The 24,939-nt window shown below is 42.4% G+C and overlaps 2 protein-coding genes across 6 annotated transcripts in view; one reads left to right on the top strand and one right to left on the bottom strand.

Annotated features, from left to right (window-relative positions):
* The window catches only part of tgds (TDP-glucose 4,6-dehydratase), a 93,462-nt gene extending 87,934 nt beyond the window's left edge, over positions 1-5,528 (bottom strand). For all 3 annotated transcript variants that reach the window (XM_078545925.1, XM_078545928.1, XM_078545926.1), the window contains exon 1: positions 5,434-5,528. In XM_078545925.1, coding sequence (XP_078402051.1) covers positions 5,434-5,516 — 83 coding nt within the window. In that variant the 5' untranslated portion in view covers positions 5,517-5,528. The remainder of the gene's footprint in view (positions 1-5,433) is intronic.
* A 154-nt stretch (positions 5,529-5,682) lies between these two features.
* Positions 5,683-24,939, top strand: part of gpr180 (G protein-coupled receptor 180) — a 144,974-nt gene continuing 125,717 nt past the window's right edge. The window contains exon 1 of one of the 3 annotated variants that reach the window (XM_078545924.1): positions 5,683-6,141. In XM_078545924.1, the coding sequence (XP_078402050.1) occupies positions 6,003-6,141 (139 nt within the window). In that variant the 5' untranslated portion in view covers positions 5,683-6,002. The remainder of the gene's footprint in view (positions 6,142-24,939) is intronic. The other 2 variants (XM_078545922.1, XM_078545923.1) reach the window with 2 other exon arrangements.

The following is a 24,939-nucleotide window of genomic DNA, read 5'->3' as shown; positions in this document are numbered from 1 at the left end:
AAAAAGAAAGCTTATGACCGTCACAAAAAACTTAATACTGTGGAAAGCTTAGAGTATAGAAAGTACAGGGGTAAAATAAAAAAGGAAATTAGGAAAGCAAAGAGAGGATATGAAAAAATATTGGCAAGTAAAATCAAGAAAAATCCAAAGATGTTTTATCAGTACATTATGTAGAAGAGGATAACTAAGGAAAGGGTAAGGCCTATCAAAAATGTACAAGGTAACTTATGCGTGGATGCAGAAGATGTGGGCAGGGTTTTTACTGAGTACTTTGTTTCTATCTTCACAGAGAGGGATGAATCAGACATTCCAGTCAAAGAGGATTTTGGAGGCAGTGGCATAGTGGTATTGTCACTGGGCTGGTATTCCAGAGACCCAGGGTAATGCCCTGGGGACCGCAGTTCGAATCCCACCGTGGCAGATGATGAAATTTGAATTCAATGAAAATCTGGAATTAAGTCTGGATGACCATGAAACCATTTTCGATTGTTGTAAAAACCCATCTGGTTCACTAATGCTCCTTTAGGGAAGGAAATCTGCTGTCCTTACCTGGTCTGGCCTATGTGTGATTCCAGACCCACAGCAATGTGGTTGACTCTTAATTGCCCTCTGAACAAGGGCAATTATGGACAGGCAATAGGGATGGGTGATGCCCACATCCCATGAACGAATAAAAGGAAACAATCTGTGATTGGAGGAGCAGCGAACAGTATGAAAGTGTGGGGCCTCATTCAGCCTGAGGCTTGAACACCGGTGGAGCGGTGAATCTGCTGCGGAAGAAAAGAGGCTTTCGGGGGGAAGAGAGAGATTGCCTGGCTGAGATGGGGGGGGTGGCTGCAGTCTTCAGAAGCAATTATACTGCAGTCCAGCTTTGAAAGACAATCCCACATGTTGCCAGGACACTCAAACCAAATCTATGATAAGTTGAATGTCGTTGTGTTGTTCACCACACCAGGGACTGTCATAAAGCCCACACCACAGACCTATGATTTGCACTATGTTGCAGCTATAGCAACTCTTGCACTGTGTTGCAGCTATAGCAACTCTTGCAAATTGATTGTGATAGACAGACATGATTCCAGTAAAATTAAGCCTTACTCATGACCTTTTTCCACTGGCCTGCAATAAACTGAAACCTTTGCAACAGCTACAGAAAATTGCTAAACGCACAACAATCCAGCAGCTTATATTCCAATCACTGCAATTGTAACCTGACAGAAAGTAGAAATTTTTAAAGGTTTTTTTTATACAGCATTTTCAAATGTAACATTCTATGAAGATCTGTTAGAAATAAATAAGCCACAAATGATTTTTATAAATAACTCTCAATCTACAAAAGCAAAGTACTACAGACGCTTGGAATCTGAAATAAAAGCAGAAAATGCTGGAAATCCTCAGCACATCAGGTAGCATTTGTGGACAGAGAAACAGCTAACATTTCAGGTTAATGACCTGTTGTTAGAATTGAAAAAAGTTAAGAGATGTAACAGATTTTAAGCAAGTTCAGATGCAGGGAGAAGGAAAGAACAAAAGGGAAGGTCTGTGACTGGATGGAAGGCAGGATAGATTAAATGAAAAAAGAAAGATGGCGCAGGGCAAAAGGAGATGGCAATGGGACAAGAAACAGAAGATGGGTCCAGAGATGTATATGGGAAATGGCAGAATTAATGCCATGAGCTGCCTTCTGAAGAAATGGAGGTAAAGGTTATGATATGAAATTGCTGGACTTAATGTTGAGTTTGAAATTCTGTAAGGTGCCTAACTGAAAGATGAAGGCCTTCCTTGAGCTTACATTGAACTTCATTGCAACAGCCAAGGAAACTGAGGACAGAGAAGTCAGAGTGAAAGTGGGGCAAAGAATTAAAGTGAGAGGTGACCGGAAATTCAGGATCACTCTTGCGGACTGAGAATGATGTTATCTACAAAGCGGTCACCCTGTCTGCGTTGGGCTTCACTGGTCTCCTCTACATTGGAGAGACCAAACGCAAACTGGGCGACCGTTTTGCGGAACACCTGCGGTCTGTCCGCAAGAAAGACCCAAACCTCCCTGTCGCTTGCCATTTTAACACTCCACCCTGTTCTCTTGCCAACATGTCTGTCCTTGGCTTGCTGCATTGTTCCAGTGAAGCCCAACGCAAACTGGAGGAACAGCACCTCATCTTCCGACTAGGCACTTTACAGCCCTCCGGGCTGAATATTGAATTCAACAACTTTAGATCTTAAACTCCCCCTCCCCCCATCCCCACCCCGTTTCTTCCCACCCCCCCCCGCTTTTTTTTTCAATAATTTATATAGATTCTTCTTTCCCCACCTATTTCCATTATATTTAAATCTAAAACTAAAACCTTTAGTCTTTCCGCCCCACCCCCACTAGAGCTGTACTTTGAATATCCTGTCTTCCATTCTTAATTAGCACTTTTCTCAGACAAATACCACCACCTTCAACACCTCTTTGACCCTTTTGTCTGTGACATCTTTTGATTATCTGCTCATCTCCACAATCACCACACCCTCAATGTGTCTCTCTCCACCACCCCCCCGACCCCCCCACCACCCACCCCCCCCCACCACCCACCCACCTACCTTAAACCAATTTATATTTCTCCCTTCTTCTAACTATGCTCCAGTTCTGCCGAAGGGCCATGAAGGCTCGAAACGTTAACTGATTTCTTCTCCGCCGATGCTGCCAGACCTGCTGAGTTTTTCCAGGTAATTCTGTTTTTGTTTTGATCTATCTATAATCAGCTGCATGTGTCTATAACCCACACAGTGTCTATGGATCTACACAGTGTTGATCTATCTATAATCAGCCCTGTGTATTGATAACTTACAGTGTCTATGATCTACACGGTGTTGATCTATCTATGATCAGCCCTGTGTATCAATAACTCTCAGTGTTTATGAGCTACACGATGTTGATCCATCTATAATCAGCCCCATGTGTCTATAACCCACACAGTGTCCACGGATCTACAGTGTTGATCTATCTATAATCAGCCCCATATATCCATAACTCAGAGGAAGTGACCATAATATGATAGAATTTACCCTGCAATTTGAGAGGAAAAAGCTGGAATCAGATGTAACGGTATTACAGTTGAATAAAGGCAACTACAGAGGCATGAGGGAGGTGCTGGCCAGAATTAACTGGGAGATGAGCCTAGCAGGAAAGACAGTGGAACAGCAATGGCAGGAGTTTCTGGGAGTAATTTGGGAGACACAGCAAAAATTCATCCCTAGGAAGAAGAAGCATACTAAAGGGAGGACGAGGCAACCATGGCCAACAAGGGAAGTCAGGGACAGCATAAAAGCTAAAGAGAAAGCATACAATGCGGCAAAGAGCAGTGGGAAACCAGGGGATTGGGAAGCCTACAAAGACCAACAGAGGACAACTAAAAAAGAAATGAGGGAGAAGATTAAATATGAGGGTAAACTAGCCAGTAATATAAAAGAAGATTGCAAGAATTTTTTTTAGATATATAAAGGGTAAGAGAGAGGCAAAAGTGGACATTGGGCCGCTGGAAAATGACGCTGGAGAAGTAGTAGTGGGGAACAAAGAAATGGCAGAGGAACTGAATAGGTACTTTGCGTCATTCTTCATGGTGGAAGACACGAGTAACATCCCCAAAGTTCAAGAGAGTTGGGGAGCAGAGGTGAGTATGGTGGCCATTACCAAGGAGAAGGTGCTAGGAAAACTGAAGGTGGATAAATCACCTGGGCCAGATGGATTACACCCCAGAGTTCTGAAGGAGATAGCTGAAGAGATAGTGGAGGTGTTAGTGGTGATCTTTCAGGAATCACTGGAGTCAGGGAGGGTCCCAGAGGACTGGAAAATCGCTAATGTAACCCCCCTGTTTAAGAAGGGAGCGAGGCAAAATACAGGAAATTACAGGCTGATTAGCCTGACCTCGGTCGTTGGTAAGATTTTAGAGTCCATTATTAAGGATGAGATTTCAGAATACTTGGAAGTGCATGGTAAAATAGGGCAAAGTCAGCATGGTTTCATCAAGGGGAGGTCATGCCTGACAAATCTGTTAGAATTCTTTGAGGAGGTAATGAGTAGGTTAGACAAAGGAGAGCCAATGGATGTTATCTACTTGGACTTCCAGAAGGCCTTTGACAAGGTGCCGCACAGGAGGCTGCTCAGTAAGATACGAGCCCATGGTGTTAGAGGCAAGGTACTAGCATGGATAGAAGATTGGCTGTCTGGCAGGAGGCAGAGAGTGGGGATAAGGGGGTCCTTCTCAGGATGGCGGCCGGTGACTAGTGGAGTTCCGCAGTGGTCAGTGTTGGGACCACAACTTTTCACTTTATACATTAATGATCTAGATAAAGGAACTGAGGGCATCCTGGCTAAGTTTGCAGATGATACAAAGATAGGTGGAGGGACAGGTAGTATTGAGGAGGCAGGGAGGCTGCAGAAGGATTTGGACAGGTTAGGAGAATGGGCAAAGAAGTGGCAGATGGAATATAACATGGGGAAGTGTGAGGTCATGCACTTTGGTAGGAAGAATAGAGGCATAGACTATTTTCTAAATGGGGAGAGAATTCAGAAATCTGGAGTGCAAAGGGACTTGGGAGTCCTAGTCCAGGAAAGGTTAACTTGCAGGTTGAGTCGGTAGTTAGGAAGGCAAATGCAATGTTGGCATTTATTTCGAGAGGACTAGAATATAAAAGCAGGGATGTGCTGCTGAGGCTTTATAAGGCTCTGGTCAGACCACATTTAGAATACTGTGAGCAATTTTGGGCCCCATACTTCAGGATGTTCTGGCCCTGGGGAGGGTCCAGAGGAGGTTCACGAGAACGATCCCAGGAATGAAATGCTTAACATATGAGGAACGTTTGAGGACTCTGGGTCTATACACAGTGGAGTTTAGAAGGAAAAGGAGGGATCTGATTGAAACTTACAGAATACTGAAAGGCCTGGATAGAGTGGACGTGGGGAAGATGTTTCCATTAGTAGGAGAGACTAGGACCCGAGGGCACAGCCTCAGAGTAAAGGGGAGACCTTTTAGAACAGAGATGAGGAAAAACTTCTTTAGCCAGAGAGTGGTGAATCTATGGAATTCATTGCCACAGAAGGCTGTGGAGGCCAGGTCATTGAGTGTATTTAAGACCGAGATAGATAGGTTCTTGATTGGTAAGGGGATCAAAGGTTACGGGGAGAAGGCGGGAGAATGGGGTTGAGAAACTTATCAGCCATGATTGAATGGCGGAGCAGACTCGATGGGCCGAATGGCCTAATTTCTGCTCCTATGTCTTATGGTCTTATAGTGTCTATGATCTACACAGTGTTGATCTCTCTATAATCAACCCTATGTATCGATAACTCACAGTGTCTATGATCTACACGGTACTGACCTATGTATGATCAGCCCCGTGTATCTATAACTCACAGTGTCTATGATCTACACGGGGTTCTCTGGTACCTACATGAAGCCCGCTCCCCCAGTCACGAGCAGCCGCTTTTTGAATTCTCCTCGCTCCTTCGCATTCCAACCGCCATTCTTCGACATCGTCACCCACCGCTTTACGGCTGTCGTAAAGCACACACGTTTGCAATTTTATAAAATGTTATACCTTGGGCTGACTCAAAATAAAAAGTCCCTTTTACTGTCAAGAATGACAGATCCAAAAATTAAAACAATTATTGGCTATGGAATTTATTGAAGTCCTGCCTCTTCTGGATGCATTTAGTTGTCTTTACGATAGTTGTTTTGCAACCAATTTATGGCTCCCTTTGACACGTAGAAAAACACCGGCAAAGCTGCTCACAAAAAAGATGATCAAACTCGTAGCGTCCCGGTCATATTTGATGCCGATTGGTTATTATTTGAACGCAGGGCCTATCCACGCTTTCTCTGGAGTTAGGAATGGTTATCTTGGGTGTCAATTATCCGCAGTATCAGGTTGAAGTGGAATGCAGGGCTTCAGCTGCCGGACCGACAATAGATGAGCCGCAGGAGGTGGAGAGTTTGGGTTTTTAAACAACAACTCAAACAATGGCGCTTTTATTCCTTCTGACCACCTTCGCAGAAGTGATGATGCTGATGTGCGAGGGGAAAACAGTGAATGGATTTTTCAGTAGTGATCTCGCGAGACAGCGCGGAGGGCAGCAAGTTGCTAAATTTCTGTTTCACGGTAGGTGCTGGTCAATGATCTGTATATCCAGTACCTTCAGAGACATTTTTTATTTTGCAACGACTACGTTTTGAAGCAGCCACAATAATCCAATTTTTGTAGCGCTCACGTCTCAAGGAGTTTCGTGTTACCTGTGTACAAGGTGCACGACCGGAAATAGCTCGGCGGCAGCCTAAATTAAAGCAAAATGTTAAGATGTGAAAAATTAGTTGGCATATATGGCTAAAGGTTAGCGGCAGGTTGCCTTTAACGGTATTCTGACTGAATGTGAATGCATTTATTACTAATTTTTACCCTGAATAGTCCAATGAAAATATAATTTTATCATGCATGGACAAGTAGTAAAATATTTTTAACACTTTTAAAAAATATTTTTCAAGTAGAAGGATGCAGGGTCATTCGGACTCGAAACGTTAACTGTGCTCCTCTCCGCAGATGCTGCCAGACCTGCTGAGTTTTTCCAGGTGTTTTTGTTGTGAAGGATGCAACACAGGAGGGAATTCAACCCATTGTGCCAGTTCTTTGGCAAAGCCATTCAATAAATCCCACTCTCCTGCGCTACTTGTTTTCCCTTCAAGTATTCATCCAATTGAGTGTACCATTGAATCTGCTTCCTCCACCCCTATTGCATTCCAGATCATGAATTAATTTTAAAAAGTATCCTGATATCATATTTAAATTAGTGTTTGCTAGTTACAGTACTCCAGCTTTTGTACTGTATTCCTCTATTAATAAAGCCAAGGATCCAATATGTATTTTAGCAGCCTTCTCAACTTGTCCTGACACCTTCAAAGGTTTGTGCACAAACGACCACAGGTCTGTTACTGCACCCCTTTTAAAATTGTACTTTATATTGCCTCTCCTCATTCTTCCTACCAAAATGAATCATTTCATATCTCTATGTATTACATTTCATCTGCCATGCATATTCCTATTTTATCAGTCTGCCTATATCATCCTGAAGTTAGTACTGTTCTCCTCAATGATACAAAACATGGAAATGTAGTGAACAAACTACAAAATTATTCCCTATACCCAATTCTTGGTCAATAAAATACAACAAATAGAGCAGTGGCCTTAAGACCAACCTCCCTCAATACCTGTATACCTCCTTCTAGTCTGGAAAAACTACTTTTTTTGTTTTATGTCCCTTGGTTAGTTTTGTATCCAGGCTGTCACTGATCTTTTAATCTTCTCAGGTTTAATTTTGCTAACATGTCTATCATGTGGTACTTTGTCAAACACCTTTTGAAAGTCCACATAAATCACAATGCCCTCATTGTCCCTCTTTGTTACTTTATCAAATAACAAAATCAGGTTAATCAAATATTAACAAATCTATACTGAATTTCATTTATTATTTTCTACTTTTCTAAATGCAAATTTAATTTGGACCCATGTTATTGTCTCTAAAAGTTTCTCATCGCTGATTGCCTGGCCTGTAGTTGCCAGTTTTATCCCGTTTCCCTTTCTTAAACAGGGATGTAACGTTTGCAATCCTCCAGTAATCTTGCCTCATCCCTCCCCGTAGGCTTGGTAAATTGTGGGCAAAGTCTCTGCAATTTCCACCCTTGCTTCCATAAAATTGCCAGTAAATGCAGCAAGCTTGAGGATTGGGAACAGTTTAGAATTCAGCAAAAGTGGACAAAAAGACTGATCAAGAAGGGGAAAATGGAGTATGAGAGTAAACATGCAAGGAACATAAAAACTGACTGTAAAAGCTTCTATAAATATGCGAAAAGAAAAAGATTAGCGAAGATGAATGTGGGTCACTTACAGTCAGAAACGGGGGAAATTATAATGGGAAACAAAGGAATGGCAGAAGAATTGAACACATATTTTGGTTCTCTCTTCACAAAAGAGGATACATTTCTGAGAAATTTTAGGGAGAGGGAGGAATTGAAGAAAATCAGTAATAGTAAAAAAAATGGTGGTAGAGAAATTAATGGGGTTAAAGGCTGAAAAATCCCCAGGGCGTGATAATCTACATCCCAGATACTAAAGGAAGTGGCCCTGGAAATACTGGGTGTATTGCTGGTCATCTTCCAAAATTCTATAGACTCTGGAGCAGTTCCTACAGATTGGAGGGTGGCAAATGTAACCTCATTATTTAAAAAGGAAGGAGAGAAAAAACAGAATTATAGACCAGTTAGCCTAACATCAGTAGTGGGGAAAATGGTAGAGCCTATTAAAAAAAGACGTGGTAACAGAACACTTCGAAAGCATTAACGGGATTAGACAAAGTCAGTATGGGTTAATGAAAGGGAAATCATGCTTAACTAATCTACTGGAGTTTTTTGAGGCTGTAACTAGTAGAATAGATAAGGGAGAACCAGTGAATGTGGTGTATTTGGATTTCAAGAAGGTTTTTGATAAAGTCCCACATAAGAGGCTCGTGGGCAAAATTAAAGCACATGGGATTGGGGGTAATATACTGGCATGGATTGAGAATTGGTTGACAGACCGGAAACAGTGAGTGGGAATAAATGGGTCTTTCTCCGGGTGGCAGGCGGTGACTAGTGGTGTACCTCAGGGATCAGTGCTTGGGCTCCAGCTTTTCACGATATATATAAATTACCTGGATGAGGGAGCCAAATGCAATATTTACAAGTTTACTGATGACACAAACAGGGCGGGGTTGTGAGGAGGATGTAAGGAGGCTTCAGGGCAATTTAGACAAATGTGTGTGGGTAAACACATGCAGATGCAGTATAACGTGGATAAATGTGAAGTTATATGCTTCGGTGTGAAAAACAGAAAGGCAGAGTATTATTTAAATGGTGACATATTGGCAAGTATAGATGTACAAAGGGATCTGGGTGTCCTTGTACACTAGTCAATGAAAGTAAATAGGCAGGTGCAGCAAGCAATTAGGAAGGCAAATGGTATGTTGGCCTTCATTGCAAGAGGATTTGAGTTCAGAAGTAGGGATGTCTAACTGCAGTTATACAGGGTTATACAGAAAGAAATTGATACATTTTTGGATATTAGGGGCATCAAGGGGTATGAGGTGAAAGCAGGTATATGGCGTTGAGCTAGAGGATCAGCCATGATCATATTGAATGCAGGCTCGAAGGGCTGAATGGCCTACTCCTCCTAGTTTCTATATATGTATCAATATACTAAGATGTATCTCTCCAGGACCAGGTGACTTTTAGACTTTTGAGGATGGCCAGCTTTTTAAAAAACTCATTCACAGGATTTGGGCTTCGCAGGCTGGGCCAGCATTTATTGCCCATCCCTAGTTGCCCTTGAGAAGGTGGTGGTGTGCTGCCTTCTTGAACTGCTGCAGACCATGTGGTGTAGGTAGACCCACAGTGCTGTTAGGAAGGGAGTTCCAGGATTTTGACCCAGCGACAGTGAAGGAACGGTAATATATTTCCAAATCAGGGTGGTGAGTGACTTGGAGGGGAACTTCCAGGTGGTGGTGTTCCCATCTATCTGCTGCCCTTGCCCTTCTGGATGGTAGTGGTCATGGGTTTGGAAGGTGCTATCTAAGGAGCCTTAGTGAGTTCCTGCATTGCACCATATAGATGGTACACACTGCTGCCACTCTTCGTCGGTGGTGGAAAGAGTGAATGTTTGTGGATGGGTGCCAATCAAGCGGGCTGCTTTGTCCTGGATGGTTTCAAGTTTCTTGAGTGTTGTTGGAGCTGCACTCATCTAGGCAAGTGGAGAGTATTCCATCACACTCCTGACTTGTGCCTTGTAGGTGGTGGACAGGCTTTGGGGAGTCAGGAGGTGAGTTACTCGGTGCAGGATTCCTTGCTTCTGACCTGCTCTTGTAGCCACAGTATTTATATGGCTAGTCCAGTTCAGTTTCTAGTCAATGGTAACCCCCAGGATGTTGATAGTGGAAGATTCAGTGATCGTAATGCCATTGAGCGTTAAGTACATCCTCTTTAACTATTTTTATCCTATCCATTATTGTTACTGCCTTCTCTTTTACTGGCATCTTTAGGGAAGACAGATACCACATACTTATTTAATTCCTCAACCAGGCCTCCGCAGAAATAGCTCCCTTTTTGTCCCAATGAATGGCCCCACCCTTCTCTTCACTACCCTTTTACTATTTGTATGTTTAGAAAGATCTTTGGGTTCCCTGTTATGTTAGCTGCTAATCTATTCTCCTACTATTTTCCCCTCTACTTTTATTTTAGATTTCATCTATGCTTTCTTTGTTCAGCTTGATCCACCACTGTTGTTAACCTTGTGATTAATATAATCATTTCTCCGTCTCATTTTAACCCTTTTTATCTTTAGTCATCCAGGGAGTTCCAGCTTTAGATGTCCCTCCTTCCGCACCCCCCCACCCTGCCCCCCAACACCTCATTGGAATGCATCTACTCTATGCCCAAACCACCCCCCCCCCCCCCCCCCCCCCCACTTTGATTTTGCCATCAAATATTTGATTTTAATCCACCTGGGCAAGATTCCTTTTCAATTCACTGAAGTTAGCCCTCCTACAATGAAGAGTTTATATACTTGATTGTATCTTGTCCTTTTCATGACTATTTTAAACTGGGTAATACTATGGCTGCTGCTGTCCAAATGCTTTCCCACTGAAGCATGATCCACTTGCCCCACTTTGTTCCCCAGAACTAGATCCAGCACTACTTTCTTCCTTGTTGAACTGGAAACACAATGATCAAGAAAGTTCTATTGTACACATTAAAGGCATTTCTCCCCTCTTTGCCCTTTACATTGCTACTATCTCAGTCTATGTTAGGATAATTAAAGTCACCCATTATCGCTACTCTGTAGCTCTTATATCTTTTTGGAACTTCCCTCTTTTCCTTACACTATTCCTGTATGCCACCAAATAGTGGCAACAGTTCCTGTAATGCTCCTTAATTTTTTTAAAATTCATTTACAAGATGTGGGTGTTGCTGGTTAGGCCAGCATTTATTGCCCATCCCTAATTGCCCTTGAGAAGGTGGTGGTGAGCTGCCTTTTGAATTGTTGCAGTCCCTGTGGTGTAGGTACACTCAGTGTTGTTCGGCAAATAGACTCTGGCCCATATTTTCGCCACGATGGAGTGGCTCTCCATTGTGGAGAAAATCATGGAAATGCTTGAACACGGCACTTCCCATTTTCGTGGGAGCAGGAATAGGGGCATTTTGCACCTGTGCCTAAGGCAACTGGCCATATAAATCATCAGCTACCTCCTCTGAAATGGCATTTCGGTAGGCCAGGCACGTGAAACTGACTTGTACAGATTAGACCAGGTGAGCGCAGGTCTGAACTTGGTGGATATGTTTGGATAGCCAGGGTACCCCTTTGGGGAGGTAAGGTTCCCCTTTGGATCTGGCCCCGGGACAACTTTGGCGGAGGTCAGGTGCCCTTTGGGAGTATTAAAATCAGGCATAAATGTGTGTAAAAAGTGCATATACTCATTACTGTCAAGCTCATTAGAACTGTCAACAGACTTGTCAAAATCAACTGTCAAAACTGACAGAAGCACCTGCCAAAGGGAGCTAAAGTCCAGCCCTTTAAAACTCTCCAGACCTTATTTTTAAAAAAATAATTGCTTACAATTTCACTCAAGTTGACAAGCCTGGGGACTTCCATTACTGCTGCATGACTGATTTCACAACTATATTATCACAGTAGGATGCCTTCCATTTCAGTTTGACAGCTACAAGACATTTTAGTGGGACTTTGAATTCTAATGCTTGTTGTTATAAGGAATGTGCACCTGAATAAAATGTTTGTTGTTATAAGGCTTTATTTAGTTGAAGGAATATAAATGTAGTAAATGTTTTATATGAATGAGTTTTTTCAATATAGTCAAGTCTGCAATAAACAGTTGGGTTGACATGAGTTAGCACTAAGTTGGCATGGGGGCTATAAATGGCCATGGGGTGGGTCCAGGGGCAAAGGTTGGCATAGGGGCTATAAAGGGCCATAGTGTTGGGTACAGAGGCATAGGTTGGCAGCAGGTCCATAAAAGGCCTTGGGGATGCATATATTAATGAAGTAGTATGGGTTGGCATGCATGGGTCATGGGGAATTTGTAGAGGAGTGAAGGCATGTGAGGGCTGGGGAGATGTTTTATGTTTTAATCTTTTAAAAAAATTTTCAACACACAATGCAGGATATCCGAGGCAGGCCTTACACCCAGCTCACCCAGTAGCTTCGTCACTTCTTGCTGGGTCACCCACCCCAACTCCTATTCTAACTCACACCCCCCAGACTGAAAATATGACATCAGGGCAGCCATTTTTAAAGGTCAGATTCGTGGAACTGGGAATTTTCCCATCTCTGTGCACCATTGAATCATAGAAAAGTTACAGCACAGAAGGAAGCCATTTGACCCATCTTGCACCAGACCTGGGTGCAAAAATCTGGGTCTCTGTCTTTGGATCCTCAACCACACCAAACTTCTCCATGCTATAATAATTCATTGGATCAATACTGCCACCCAATTTTTTTCTCTGAAATATTTAGTTCCCAGTCCTCCCCTTCTTTGAGTCAGGTTTCTGCTCTTGCCAATATCGTTTTCCCAAGAAAGAACAGCACCTCGCCTTTCAGTTTGGCACTTCACAGCATTCTGGACTCAACATTGAGTTCAACAATTTCAGATCATGACCCCTGCCCCCAGTTTTTTGGGGCAGTGGCTGCTGGTAATAATTGTGCTATTTCCCATTTACACTTGCTTTAGACACATTTTTATTTCCTTACTTTTCTCATTACCATCAAGTCAGCATTTGACTGAGTGTGGTGGCATCAAGGAGCCCTAGAAAAACTGGAGTCAGTGGGAATCAGGGGGAAGACTCTCCACCTAGCACAAAGGAAGATGGTTGAGATTGTTGGATCAGTTCCAGGACATTACTGGAGGAGTTCCTCAGGGTAGTGTCCTAGGCCCAACCGCCTTCAGCTGCTTCACCAATGACCTTCTTTCCATCATAAGGTCAGAAGTGGGGATGTTCTCTGCTGATTGGTGCTGAACATTGCACATTCGCGGCTCCTCAAAAAGTGAAGCAGACTATGTCCAAATGCAGCAAGACCTGGACAATATCCAGGCTTTGGCTGACAATTGGCAAATAACATTCGCAACATACAAGTGCCAGGCAATGATCATCTCCAGTAAGAGAGAATCTAACCATCGCCCCTTGACATTCGATGGCATTACCATCACCCCCACTACCAGTGTCCTGGGGTTACCATTGACCAGAACTGAACTGGACTAGCCATATAAACACTATGGCTACAAGAGCAGGTCAGAGGCCTGAAATCCTGCAATGAGTAACTCACCTCCTGCCTGTCTGCCATCTACAAGGTACAAGTCAGGAGTGTGATAGTATACTCTCCACTTGCCTGGATGAGTGCAACTCCAACAAGCTTGACACCATATAGGACAAAGCAGCTCGCTTGATTGGCACCCCTTCCACAAACATTCACTTCCTCCGCCACGGACGAAGAGTGGCAGCAGTATGTACCGTATACAAGGTGCACTGCAGAAACTCACCAAGGCTCCTTAGGCAGCATCTTCCAAACCTACGACCACTACCATCTAGAAGGACAAAGGCAGAAGAAACATGGGAACACCACCACCTGGAAGTGCCACACACCATCCTGACTTGGAAATATATCACCGTTCCTTCACTGTCGCTGGGTTAAAATTCTGGACCTCGCTCCCTAACAGCATTGTGGGTGTACCTACACCACAGGGACTGCAGCGGTTCAAGAAGGCAGCTCACCACCACCTTCACGAGGGCAATTAAGGATGGGCAACAAATGCTGGCCTAGTCAACAATGCCTACATCCTGTAAATGAATAAAAAACTTCTATTTTTGCCTTGCGCCATTATCCCTTCTTACATTTGTCTCTCCTGTTTTCCACTCTATCACAGGCCTTTCCTTTTGCTCTTCTCCCTGCCCTCTCCTTTTCCCTGCCCTTGTACTTTCTTAAAATCTCTCTAGCTTCTTCCAGGAAGGACAAATGAAGGACTAATGAAATATTAACTGTTTCTCTCTCCACAGATGTTGCCTAACCTGCTGAGTAATACATTTCCTGTTTTTATTTTGGGGAGGGCATATAGAATGCTTGTGCAGATGATAAACACAAACATGTACTGGCTGGACTGAATGATCTGTTTTCTATGGAATTTTATAATCCTGCACTTGCCTGACATCCAAAATTGACACCCACAGTTGACTAGCAATGAGTGTTCAGTAGGTTGTCTGATTCCTTCCTTATACTTCGACTGGCAACACCGAGGTCAATTGAAGCATCTGCACTGCACATTTAGGATTGACAAATAAGTGCAGAACTGTAACTACCAATAATCTTGATCTGTATAGCTCAGTACCTCATGATACAGTTTATATACCCACTGAGTCATTTGGGAGCTTTTTATGTTGGAAAAAAACATTTATAATCATTATCAACTATTATCATAGAATCTTTCATTAACATGTGTTTTTTAGTGCATTTTTCTGAAGGGGTAGTAGAAATACTGCATATTGATATCTGCTGCACTGTCTTTTGCAAAACTAGAAAATTCAGAATTTTGTAGTCGATAGAATGACTTACTTTGCAACCTGTAAGAGGGAACTTTAATCCAGATATAAACATGCAGATTTTATTTGATCTCAAAAATTGGTGCAAACATTATCCACATTAAAACCTATATTTTATGTGCTGTTGTGATTTTATTATTTAAGTTCAGTTCCGGCACATCTCCTGTTAAAGCACTAATCATTAACGAGCAGCGGATCTTTAATGATGTTGCTGTAAGTTAGTTGATGTACTGTTTTATAATCATAGGAGTGTTATACCATCTAATACGCAATATATTAATATGGAAATGAGATGGAGCTGTGCTGATACTGGCCAGTCACTTAAGCCAGAAAATCTGATTACCACAAGTGAATACCTTCCCATGCGTTTTGAGGTTTAACTATTCAGCCAGTGAGCTTTAAAAATTTGAAATGTCAGTTTCAAAATCACAACTCAGAAGCTCATGCTGCTTTAAGATTGTTTGTTTGTTTGTTTGTTTGTATCTGTGGCAAAGCGTTTATGCTTATTGATGTACTTGAGGTAATATTCAACTTTGGGGTGGTAGGTAGGTAGTAGCGGATGAGCCATCTTTATATAGCTTTTCAGAATGAAAACGGAAAATCAGCAACGTATATAATGGGGGCTGATTCATGACAGCCTATTTTGAAGTTAAATTTTGTCCCCCTTTTATTTGTATATTATACTGGCATTGTTCGTGGACATCTAATATTTTATAAGGAAGTTGACTTGCTCTTGCTTTGTTGTTGACAAATGATGGGATTTGTCATGTAGAAGGGTTCATGGAAGTGGGTTGGAGCAGTTTATGGGAGGGAAGTGAGGAGTTTTGGTGGGGAGATAGTCATATAGTAGTGATAATTGAGGAGAGAAGCAGTGAAGTTTGGAGGTAGATAGTCTTAGTTGAGTAGGAGTAATGAAGGGGCACGGAGTGGCTGAAGGGGAAAAAAGTACTGTAAATAGGGAGTACTGTTTTGATGCATGACAGTATTGCTGAGGCAGTTACAGTGGCTAATAGGGTGGTGTGCAGTTTGGTGAATGAGTGATCTGTCATGCTCATTCAAAATCACATGATTTGCAGCAGCCATCATAACATGTCAAATTATGAACTTTCAGTTAATACTTTTAAAAATTGGACACAATTTTAACTCTGTGGAGAGTAACTCCCCTCTTGACTCCCCAAAGCCTGTCCACCATCTACAAGGCACAAGTCAGGAGTGTGATGGAATACTCCCCACTTGCCTGGATGAGAGCAGCTCCCATAACACTCAAGAAGCTCGACACCATCCAGGGCAAAACAACCTGCTTGATTGGCACCCCATCCACTACCTTCAACATTCACTCCCTCCACCACAAATGCACAGTGGCAACAGCGTGTACCTTCTACAAGATGCATTGCAGCAACTCACCCAAGGCTCCTTCGATAGCACATTCCAAACCCATGACCTCTACCACCTGGAAGGACAAGGGCAGCAGATGCATAGGAACACCACCACCTGCAAGTTCCCCACCAAGGCACACACCATCCTGACTTGGAGCAAAATCCCTGTTCCTTCACTGTCACTGGGTCAAAATCCTGGAACTCCCTTCCTAACAGCACTGTGGGTGTACCTACGCCATATGACTGCAGCATTTCAAGAAGGTGACTCACCACCACCTTCACAAGAGCAGTTAGGGATGGGCAATAAATGCTGACCTAGCCAGCAATGCACATATCCTGTGAACGAATAAATAAAAGAAAACAAACTGTTAAAATAGCTGCTGCAAGTCATGTGACTTTTGACATTTAGGCTACAGACAGTATTAAGTCTCTGGCAACTACCAAATTAAATATGGATAAAGGTGAGGTACCGCACAGCCAATTGTGGAATTCTCACATATCATTGTTTAAAGATGGGCCAACACCTACAGACTGGAGTTACAGACTGCCTGTCTCAATATTTCATACTGGACAAAAGGGAAGCTCAACTCAGTGGCCACAATCAACTTGCTATTGTATCACTATGACCTCCCCTGTGCAAAATAGACTGGGTGGGCCTCAGAAGTGTTAACCCAGTGGCCATGTCATTGAAACTAGGTTCAGCGACTGCACCCTTATTACCCCAGGGCTCAGCAGATCCATCAATCGTCAGCCAGTCTGAGAACCAGACTCTGAAACTACCTGGAAATCATCAAGCAGCCAAAGTACTTAACCTATTCCAGTTTCAAACTTCATCTGAGAACCAACCTCCTCGATATTCAACTATAAGAAGCCTTACAATCGGTTGTGAACCCTTCGCTTTACAAGTCCCTTATTAAGTCATCGCATCCATTCAAGAAACCACAGGCCTGCCATGGAAATTGGAAATCAGAGACTGAAGTAACTTGTAATTTGTAATCAGTATCAATCCAATCTTTGTGTGTGCATGCGGGGGGGAGACAGAGTCTGTGACGTTGCGTTAATGCGGGGTGTGAGAGAATAAATGACCTTATTTATTTTAAACTCGTGAAAGCTTGCTGTTGAAATATTTAATTGGAATGCACACTAAAGGTAAGAAAAGATGCACCTCTTTCAATACAAAACATACTGATTACGGACAGTAAGCGAGCACATGCATTCTGTCCATGGCAAATCTGAATGGTGAACCAGTAAGCTGTAGGAAATTGGCTTCCCTTGCAACAAATTTGTCTTAAGTTTGACAATTGCATGCTATATTTTATAATAGATCTCATGATCAGCATTTTATATTGGTGTTAATATCATGCAGTGAACAATATATTGTACTATATGTCTACAGTGAATATGTCAACTGTTTCTTATTCCAAAATATTGCTGGCATGTTGTGAGGATTGGATTTTGGAGTTGTCATTTTTTTTTGTAAATTAAGAGGCTTAATTATCACAGGTTCCTTTCTTGATATGCTCTGTATTATCTTCCACTTTTCTAGAACCCAGATACACAGCAAACTAATTGGTGAAATGTTCTAGGCTGGAGGTAGGTACCCCAAATTTTGGGGGAAAAGATGAGAAAATAGACCACAAAGGAACTGTTTGTGGTATATAATTCAATGGAAGGAATCTAGTGAATAAGGCCAATGAGCTGAGAGCACAGATATACTTTAGAAGAATGATAGCATAGATATTGAAATGTGGCTTAAAGAAGAGCAGGAATGGCAGCTCAACATTCCTGGCTAGTGTTTTTTAGACAGGATAGGAAAAGTGATTTTTTTTTTTAAAGAGTGGAGGTTGCAAATTTGGATAAATAAACAATCACAGCTGTGAGGAGGGATGATATGCTGGAAGGAGCATCAAATGAGACATTGAGTGGAACTGAGCCACAAAAAAGGGGCAAACACACTGCTGGAAGTACACTATAGGACCACAAAAAGAGAAACATAGAAGAGAAGCTGTAGAATGTGATCTGTCTCCTAGTCTCAACTGACAGGAGTATGATGTATTTATGTTTTTAATGCCACCCCACAATCTGTGATTGGAGCTGGGGTTTATTACTGTTCAACAAAAAATATACATTCAAAGCAATGTACAGCTTGAATCTGTGCTCCCTAAAAGTACAGACAGCATTGCCCAGTGTAGTTAAACCCCAGGTACTTCCCAGCAGTACAAAACCACAGGACTTTCAGTGCTAACACACTTCCCTTAGTTTTTTGCCTTCTATTTCCAGCTTTACCTCAGTCTTCTGAATCTATGCTAGGGTTCCCACCCTGCTGTCAAGATAATTTGAACCCTTCCCAACAGCACAAGCAAATCTCCCCATATCAATATTGGTTATGGCCCTGTTGAGGCGCAACCCATTTGGCTTGTACAGGTCTGGCCTTCCCCAAAACTGTTCCTACTGCCCTCGTAATCTAAAGCCCTTCCTCCTGGGCCATCTCTCCAACAACGTGATTAGCCGCATTATCCCCATATTTCTGTGCTCATTAGCATATGGCCTTGGGGGTAATCTGGAGATCATTACCTTTTGAGGTTCTGTGTTTTAATTTCTTTCCCAGCTCCCTGAAATATGCCTACAGGACTTCACCCCTCCTTCTACCAATGTCATTGGTACCAATATGGACCATGACCTCTGGCTGTTTACCCTTCCCCACCCTTACCCCCAACGTCAGAATGTTCAATGATTCAATGACATTCTTGATCCTGGCACCAGAGACACTCCATCCTGGAGTCACTTCTGTGGCCTCAAAAATGCATGTCTGTTCCCCTAACGATTGAATCACTTATCACAATTGCATTCTTGAGCAGCTCTCCTGCCACCCCTCTGCCATTTGGAGCTAGGAGACAGATCACATTCTACAGCTTCGCTTTTATGTTTCTCGCTGGCTGAACCATGGAGGGTGCTGTGGCCTTGGCTCTTGCAATGTACCCCAGAGGAACCATTGCCCTCACCAGGACTTGGAACTGTATTCTGCTATGTTAGCAGATTCACTGATTTGTGGTGGGGTGGGTGGAGGGGGTGGGTGTGCTAGAGAAAGAAGGATGGACAATGTTCGCAACCACAGACACGCATAGGCAGAGAGAGGCACACGCGCATACACACAGACACACTACAAGAGAGGGAGTTTTGACAACTATGGATAACAATTGTAAAAGAACAACAGAAATGAATATTAATTCACATGATTTCCAGCGTCTGTTTCCTAGGTAGTGGAGTTCAGTCCAAACTAATTCCTGGTTGGAGATAGCTATATGAAAATCCTTGAAATGAATCTGTTGCATAATCAATGGGATTTCTGTGCTTAGAATGCTTGATCAGCAATGATCAGAGACGTTTTAAATCAAACTGCTTTCAAGAAGTTGAGACACGGTGATCAGCTGCTTGGTCAGCTGGGAGTCCTGCTGTAAGTCTGTTTGATTAGTTGGTAATTCAGCAGACTGAGGGTTTCTCAGTTTTCGAAGGAATATAGAGATTTCAAAATGGTCACTTGAGACATGTGACCTTTCTCCACAATGATTTTGAAAGGGATGTATATCTGGTGTCTGAGACTGGCTTTGGTTTCGGGACTGATAATGTCCCAGCCATTAGCTTCTCAAAGAGTTACCATCCATGTTGAGTATCTCGTGTCAGGAAGCCATTGTCTAGGCAGACCTTCTGACTCCGCTGGACAGGTATGTTTATCAAGATGCAAATGACATCTATTGTCCCCTCAATGGCCCCTTTTTGAAAAGGACCTGGACAGACCCAGGTGTGAGATGGGTGTGTTAACAACTCTGCAGGAATAACGAGTTTCGATCTGTGAGTCCCTTGGTTTTGTGATTATAATGTCTTTATAATTGGGTGTGAGATGCTGCAATGCTGAGAGGAGGACTCTTGATTTTGTAACTCCTGTTGGGAGCTTCCAGAACAAAGAGCCAATCCTGTAGTCATGTGACTTGTAGCAGCCATCTTGTTGGGTTCAGCAGAAAGTCCAATTTTACAAAAGCAAAAAGAATAAGGTCAGTTTGAATTTCTTTCATGACTAGTGACCTGTCAATAAGACAAGAATTTGGTGGAGTGGAACTGGAATGCCAGAACAGGTGGGGCACCAAAGGATTGGTGGTACCAAGAACTGGGATCTATGAGTGGGGAGACATGGGTGTAGGAAATGGTCATGAGTGGGGGCGAAGGATCATGATGGCTGCTACATTTCAGTTCCCCTCTTGTACTTCTGGAAGGTTAAAAAGGGCTTCAATGTGATTTTACTGGGAAAGCCACTGATTTAATGTCCTTTGGGTAATTCATGACTGAATATGGCTTCAAGCTGTTTAAGCAGCATCTATGTTTCTTCTGCTAATCCACTGCAGTGGTATTGTTTGTCACCTTAAAACTACAAAATGTAATTATAAACATATACATAATTAATTTTGCAATTAATCTTTCAATGAATTTACATTCAGGCTAGAGATGAGGTGTTTGTGTGAAGAACTGAAGGTCTTGTATGTGCCTGGGAGAGCTTTTCTGTACATTGCAAATGAATGCCTTTGTTTTGGCACAAGCATTTATCTCATATATTGTGTTTGAAGTATGAAGGCAGGGCAAGTATGTGTTCATGAAGTGTTTGTTATTTAATGTCCCATGATGTTCCCTGTAGTGAATTTTAGGATATAGTCTGTCCATTATGCATAGCTGATGTCCTGGTAGAGCCATCACCAACTGTTACCACAATGCTATTTACCCTGGATACTTTCACATTGCGTTGTAGTCTCGAACACCAACCTGCCCAGAATGATTAAAATTGTAAAATGACAAAATAATGTGATTCAGAATAAATAATAACTGGAAAATTGAAATAATGTGAAGCATTTTACTGATATTAAAATAACTGCAATAATTATGTAAAGTGTGGAAACACAATCTACATGGGGGAAAATATAAAAACTAGTCATCTAATGTAACTCGGCGAAATGTTCATTTACTTTACATGTTATAGCACAGCCAACGGTAAATGCTGAGTTGTTCAAATTCCAGAAGGAAACTTGAAACAACTGCCACAACTTGTTTTTCAATTTGTATAAATTTTTAAATGCTTGCCCTGAATTCAGTAGTAATAAGACCACCAAGTCTTATAGGTTTTTTCAAAACTAGATTAAACAATTATTAATAGAAGAAATGACTTTAAATACATACATAGATCTACAAATTACTACTATGATAACTTCTAAATCCCCTAATCAATCTAACTCCCAGTTACACTTTTGTTAAGGCAACAGTAAGACACACAGATTTTAAAAGACCCAGGCAAAGAAACATGATACCCTGAACAACTCGACTTCCAAGTGAGTTTTCTTAATTTCAGTCCTTTGAAGACAGCAGTTTGAGGCATCGATGCTGAAGGTTTTTTCACATACATGTAAGATCTTAAAATTGCCTTTGCTCCTTCTTTATACATATCTTCCTCTTTGAATGCAAATACCCATTGTTTCACCATGCCTTTGGACTTTATCTCCCTGATAATAGAACCCTCTCATAGCACTAAGTTTTACCAGTAATCTTTATGAAAAATAAACACACCATTTCTAAACTTCACGTGGCTTGGTTTAGTCTGGTTTATTTCAAAATGCAAATGTTCCCTTGATACCTATGTTTCTAAACTTCCCCATGTTTATCTAATTAACATTTCAAACCTAATCTCTTTTCTTAGATCAAAACACCGAGACTAGCTGCCTCTAATTCAATTAAATCATACATGCACATGCACACACACGCACATCCCACTATTACTCTATTTTACAATAAATTCCAATAATATTGTGAGAATTATTATATCTTCTTGACATACATTTTTTAAGATATCTTAAAATTGCTTTATATTTGTTTTGGGGAATTGGGCATCACTGGCTAGGCCAACATTTATTGCCCATCCCTAATTGCCCTTGAGAAGGTGGTGGTGAGTCACCTTCTTTAATCTTTGCAAGTCCATGTGGGATAGGCACCCCCACAATGCTGTGAGGAAGGGAGTTTCAGGATTTTAATCCAGCAACAGTGAATGGTAATATAGTTCCAAGTCAGGATGGTGTGTGGCTTGGAGGGGAACTTGCAGGTGGTGCTGTTCCCATGCATCTGCTGCCCTTGTCCTTCTAGGTGCTAGAGATGGCGGGCGTGGTAGCTGCCATCGAAGGAATTTTGGTGAGGTGCTGCAGTGCATCTTGCAGATTGTACACATTGCTGCCACTGTGTCAGTGCTGGAGGGAATTAATGTTTGTGGATGGGGTGCCAATCAAGCAGGTTGCTTTGTCTTGGATGGTGTCAAACTTTGTGAATGTTGTTGGAACTGTTTCCAGTCAAGCAGAGAGTATTCCATCACACTCCTGACTTGTGCCTTGTAGATTGTAGACAGGCTTTGGGGAGTCAGGAGGTGAGTAACTCACTGCAGAATTCCCCACCACTATTTATATGGCTGTTCCAGTTCAGTTTCCAGTCATTGGTAGCCCCCAGGATGTTGATAGTGGGGAATTCAATGATGGTAATGTCATTGAATGTCAAGGGGCAATGGTTAGATTCTCTCATGTTGGACCTGGCCATTGCCTTGTAATTGTGTGGCATGAATGTTACTTGCCACTTGTCAACCCAAGCTTGAATGTTGTCCAGGTCTTGCTGCATATGGACATAGACTGCTTCATTATCTAGGGCGTTATGAATGGTGCTGAACATTGTGCAATCATCAGCAAACATCCCCACTTCTGACAATGTGGTGGAAGGAAGGTCATCGATGAAGCAGCTGAAAATAGTTGTGCCTAGGACACTACCCTGAGGAACTCCTGCAGTGATGTCCTGGAACTGTGCCAAGTGGTGTTCATCATGGAGTACTGATTCGCTAGCTGTGGGGAGGTGTGGAAGGTGACATTCAGCAGGAGGTGTCCTTGCCCATATTTGACCTGATGAGACTTCATGGGGTTCAGTGTCAATGTTGAGGACTCCCAAGGCAACTCATCCCAACTGTATACCTCTGTGCAGCCACCTCTGGTGGCCTGTCCAGCCAGTGGGACAGGACAGAACAAGGGATGGTGATGGGACATTATCTGTAAGGTATATTTGGTAAGTATGAGTATGTCAGGCTGTTGTTTGACTAGTCTGTGGAACTGCTCTCCCAATTTTGACACAAGCCTGCAGATGTTAGTTAGGAGGGCTTTGCAATGTTGACAGGGCTAGGTATGCCATTTCGTTTCTGGTGCCTAGGTCAATGTCGGTTGGCCTGTCCAGTTTCATACCCTTTTTTTTGTCTTTTCTGTAACGGTTTGATCCAACAGAGCGGCTTGTTAGGCCATTTTAAGTGCGTGTGCGTTTGCACGCGCATGGCATGTGTCCGTGTGTGTTCGTTCGTGTGCTTGTGTGTGTGTGTGTGTGTGTGTGTCCGTGCGTGTTCACGGGTGTGTGTGCGAGTTCGCGAGTGCGTCTGTGTGTTCGTGTGCCTAGGAGAGGAACACCAGAGACATCTGATACAGATGAACCATCATAGCTGAAAGTCTTCTAATACAGCCACAGTACTGTACTTAGTCGTTTGGTATTACAGAACTTGAGTATTGCTGAAAAAAGGCACATTGTGGAAGCTTTTCATTTTGCACTCATCAGGACAATTTGCAAGAATACCAACACTAAAGGGAACAACGTTTTACAGTGCATGAGAAGCAAGTGCTGAGTGGTTGGCAAGTGGGAACTCTGATAGAGGCATTGCCATGGAGAATGCACCAGGTAACTGATGATTGACAGTTAACTGCCAAGCTTTGTTTAAACTCAAACCAGACAGATTGACTCTAGTCAAGGCATTGTTCTGGGGAAGGAACCAGAGATTGGCTGTTGCCTATTTTGTTTTGTTGAAATAGGCGCAATGTGTGCATACATGTTCTTTCTGTCTGCAAAGAACAGGGCCCCATGTATCAATATATGTAGCTTCTAGAATGCGTAAGTGAGCCACACTGTGAGCCCAAATGATAATCTTAAATTGATTGTCAGTGTAATTCTTAGCACACTTAGGATTGTTTAGCAAATGTTGACCAATCGTGGAATCACATCTAATGTTACGCACTGTTTTCAGTTTTCCAAGCATGGGCTGACTGGGTATGATCAGTACCTTTCCTGTTGTCCCTTCAGCTGTTCACATGCTGTTTGATATGATCCACTAGTTTTTGAGGGACAGTCTACATACCTAGCATAACACCGACACTCAAATTCACATACCACATTACTCAGATAAAAGCAAAATGCTGCCGATGCTGGAAATCTGAAACAAAAACAGAAAATGCTAGAAAAACTTAGGAGGTCTGATAACTCTGTTTCTCCCTGCATAGATGCTAACATTTCGAGTGCCTATGACTCTCTTCTTCAGAGCTCTGAAGAAGAGTCATACGCGCACTCTCCATAAATGCTAACATTTTGAGTCCGTATGACTTCTTCAGAGCTCTGAAGAAGAGCCATACGAACCCTTAAACGTTAACTCTGTTTTTCTCTCTCCATAGATGCTGTCAGACCTGAGCTTTTCCAGCATTTTCTGTTTCTATACTATGTTACTCATTTGTGTGATAGGCAGACGTTCTCTGGTTCCATTTCTCAGGCCAATACCTTGACCAATCAGAGCCAACCTGCCTGGTTTGAATTTAAACAAAGCTTGGTAGTTAACTGTCAGACATCAGTTAACTGGCGCATTCTCCATGGCAAAGCCTCTACCAATCCCTTTAAATTCCCTTTACATTTGGTATTCTTGCAAATTGTCCTGATGAGTGCAAGACGGAAAGCTTTGTCAACATGTCTTTTTTCAGCAATACTCAAGTACCGTACTTGTTCCAGCTTCCAAGTCCACCTCAACCAAT

This window comes from Cetorhinus maximus, chromosome 7, assembly GCF_964194155.1.
Source record: "Cetorhinus maximus chromosome 7, sCetMax3.hap1.1, whole genome shotgun sequence".
In the NCBI taxonomy this organism is placed as follows: Eukaryota; Metazoa; Chordata; class Chondrichthyes; order Lamniformes; family Cetorhinidae; genus Cetorhinus; species Cetorhinus maximus.
This window is presented reverse-complemented; position numbering and strand designations above follow the sequence as displayed.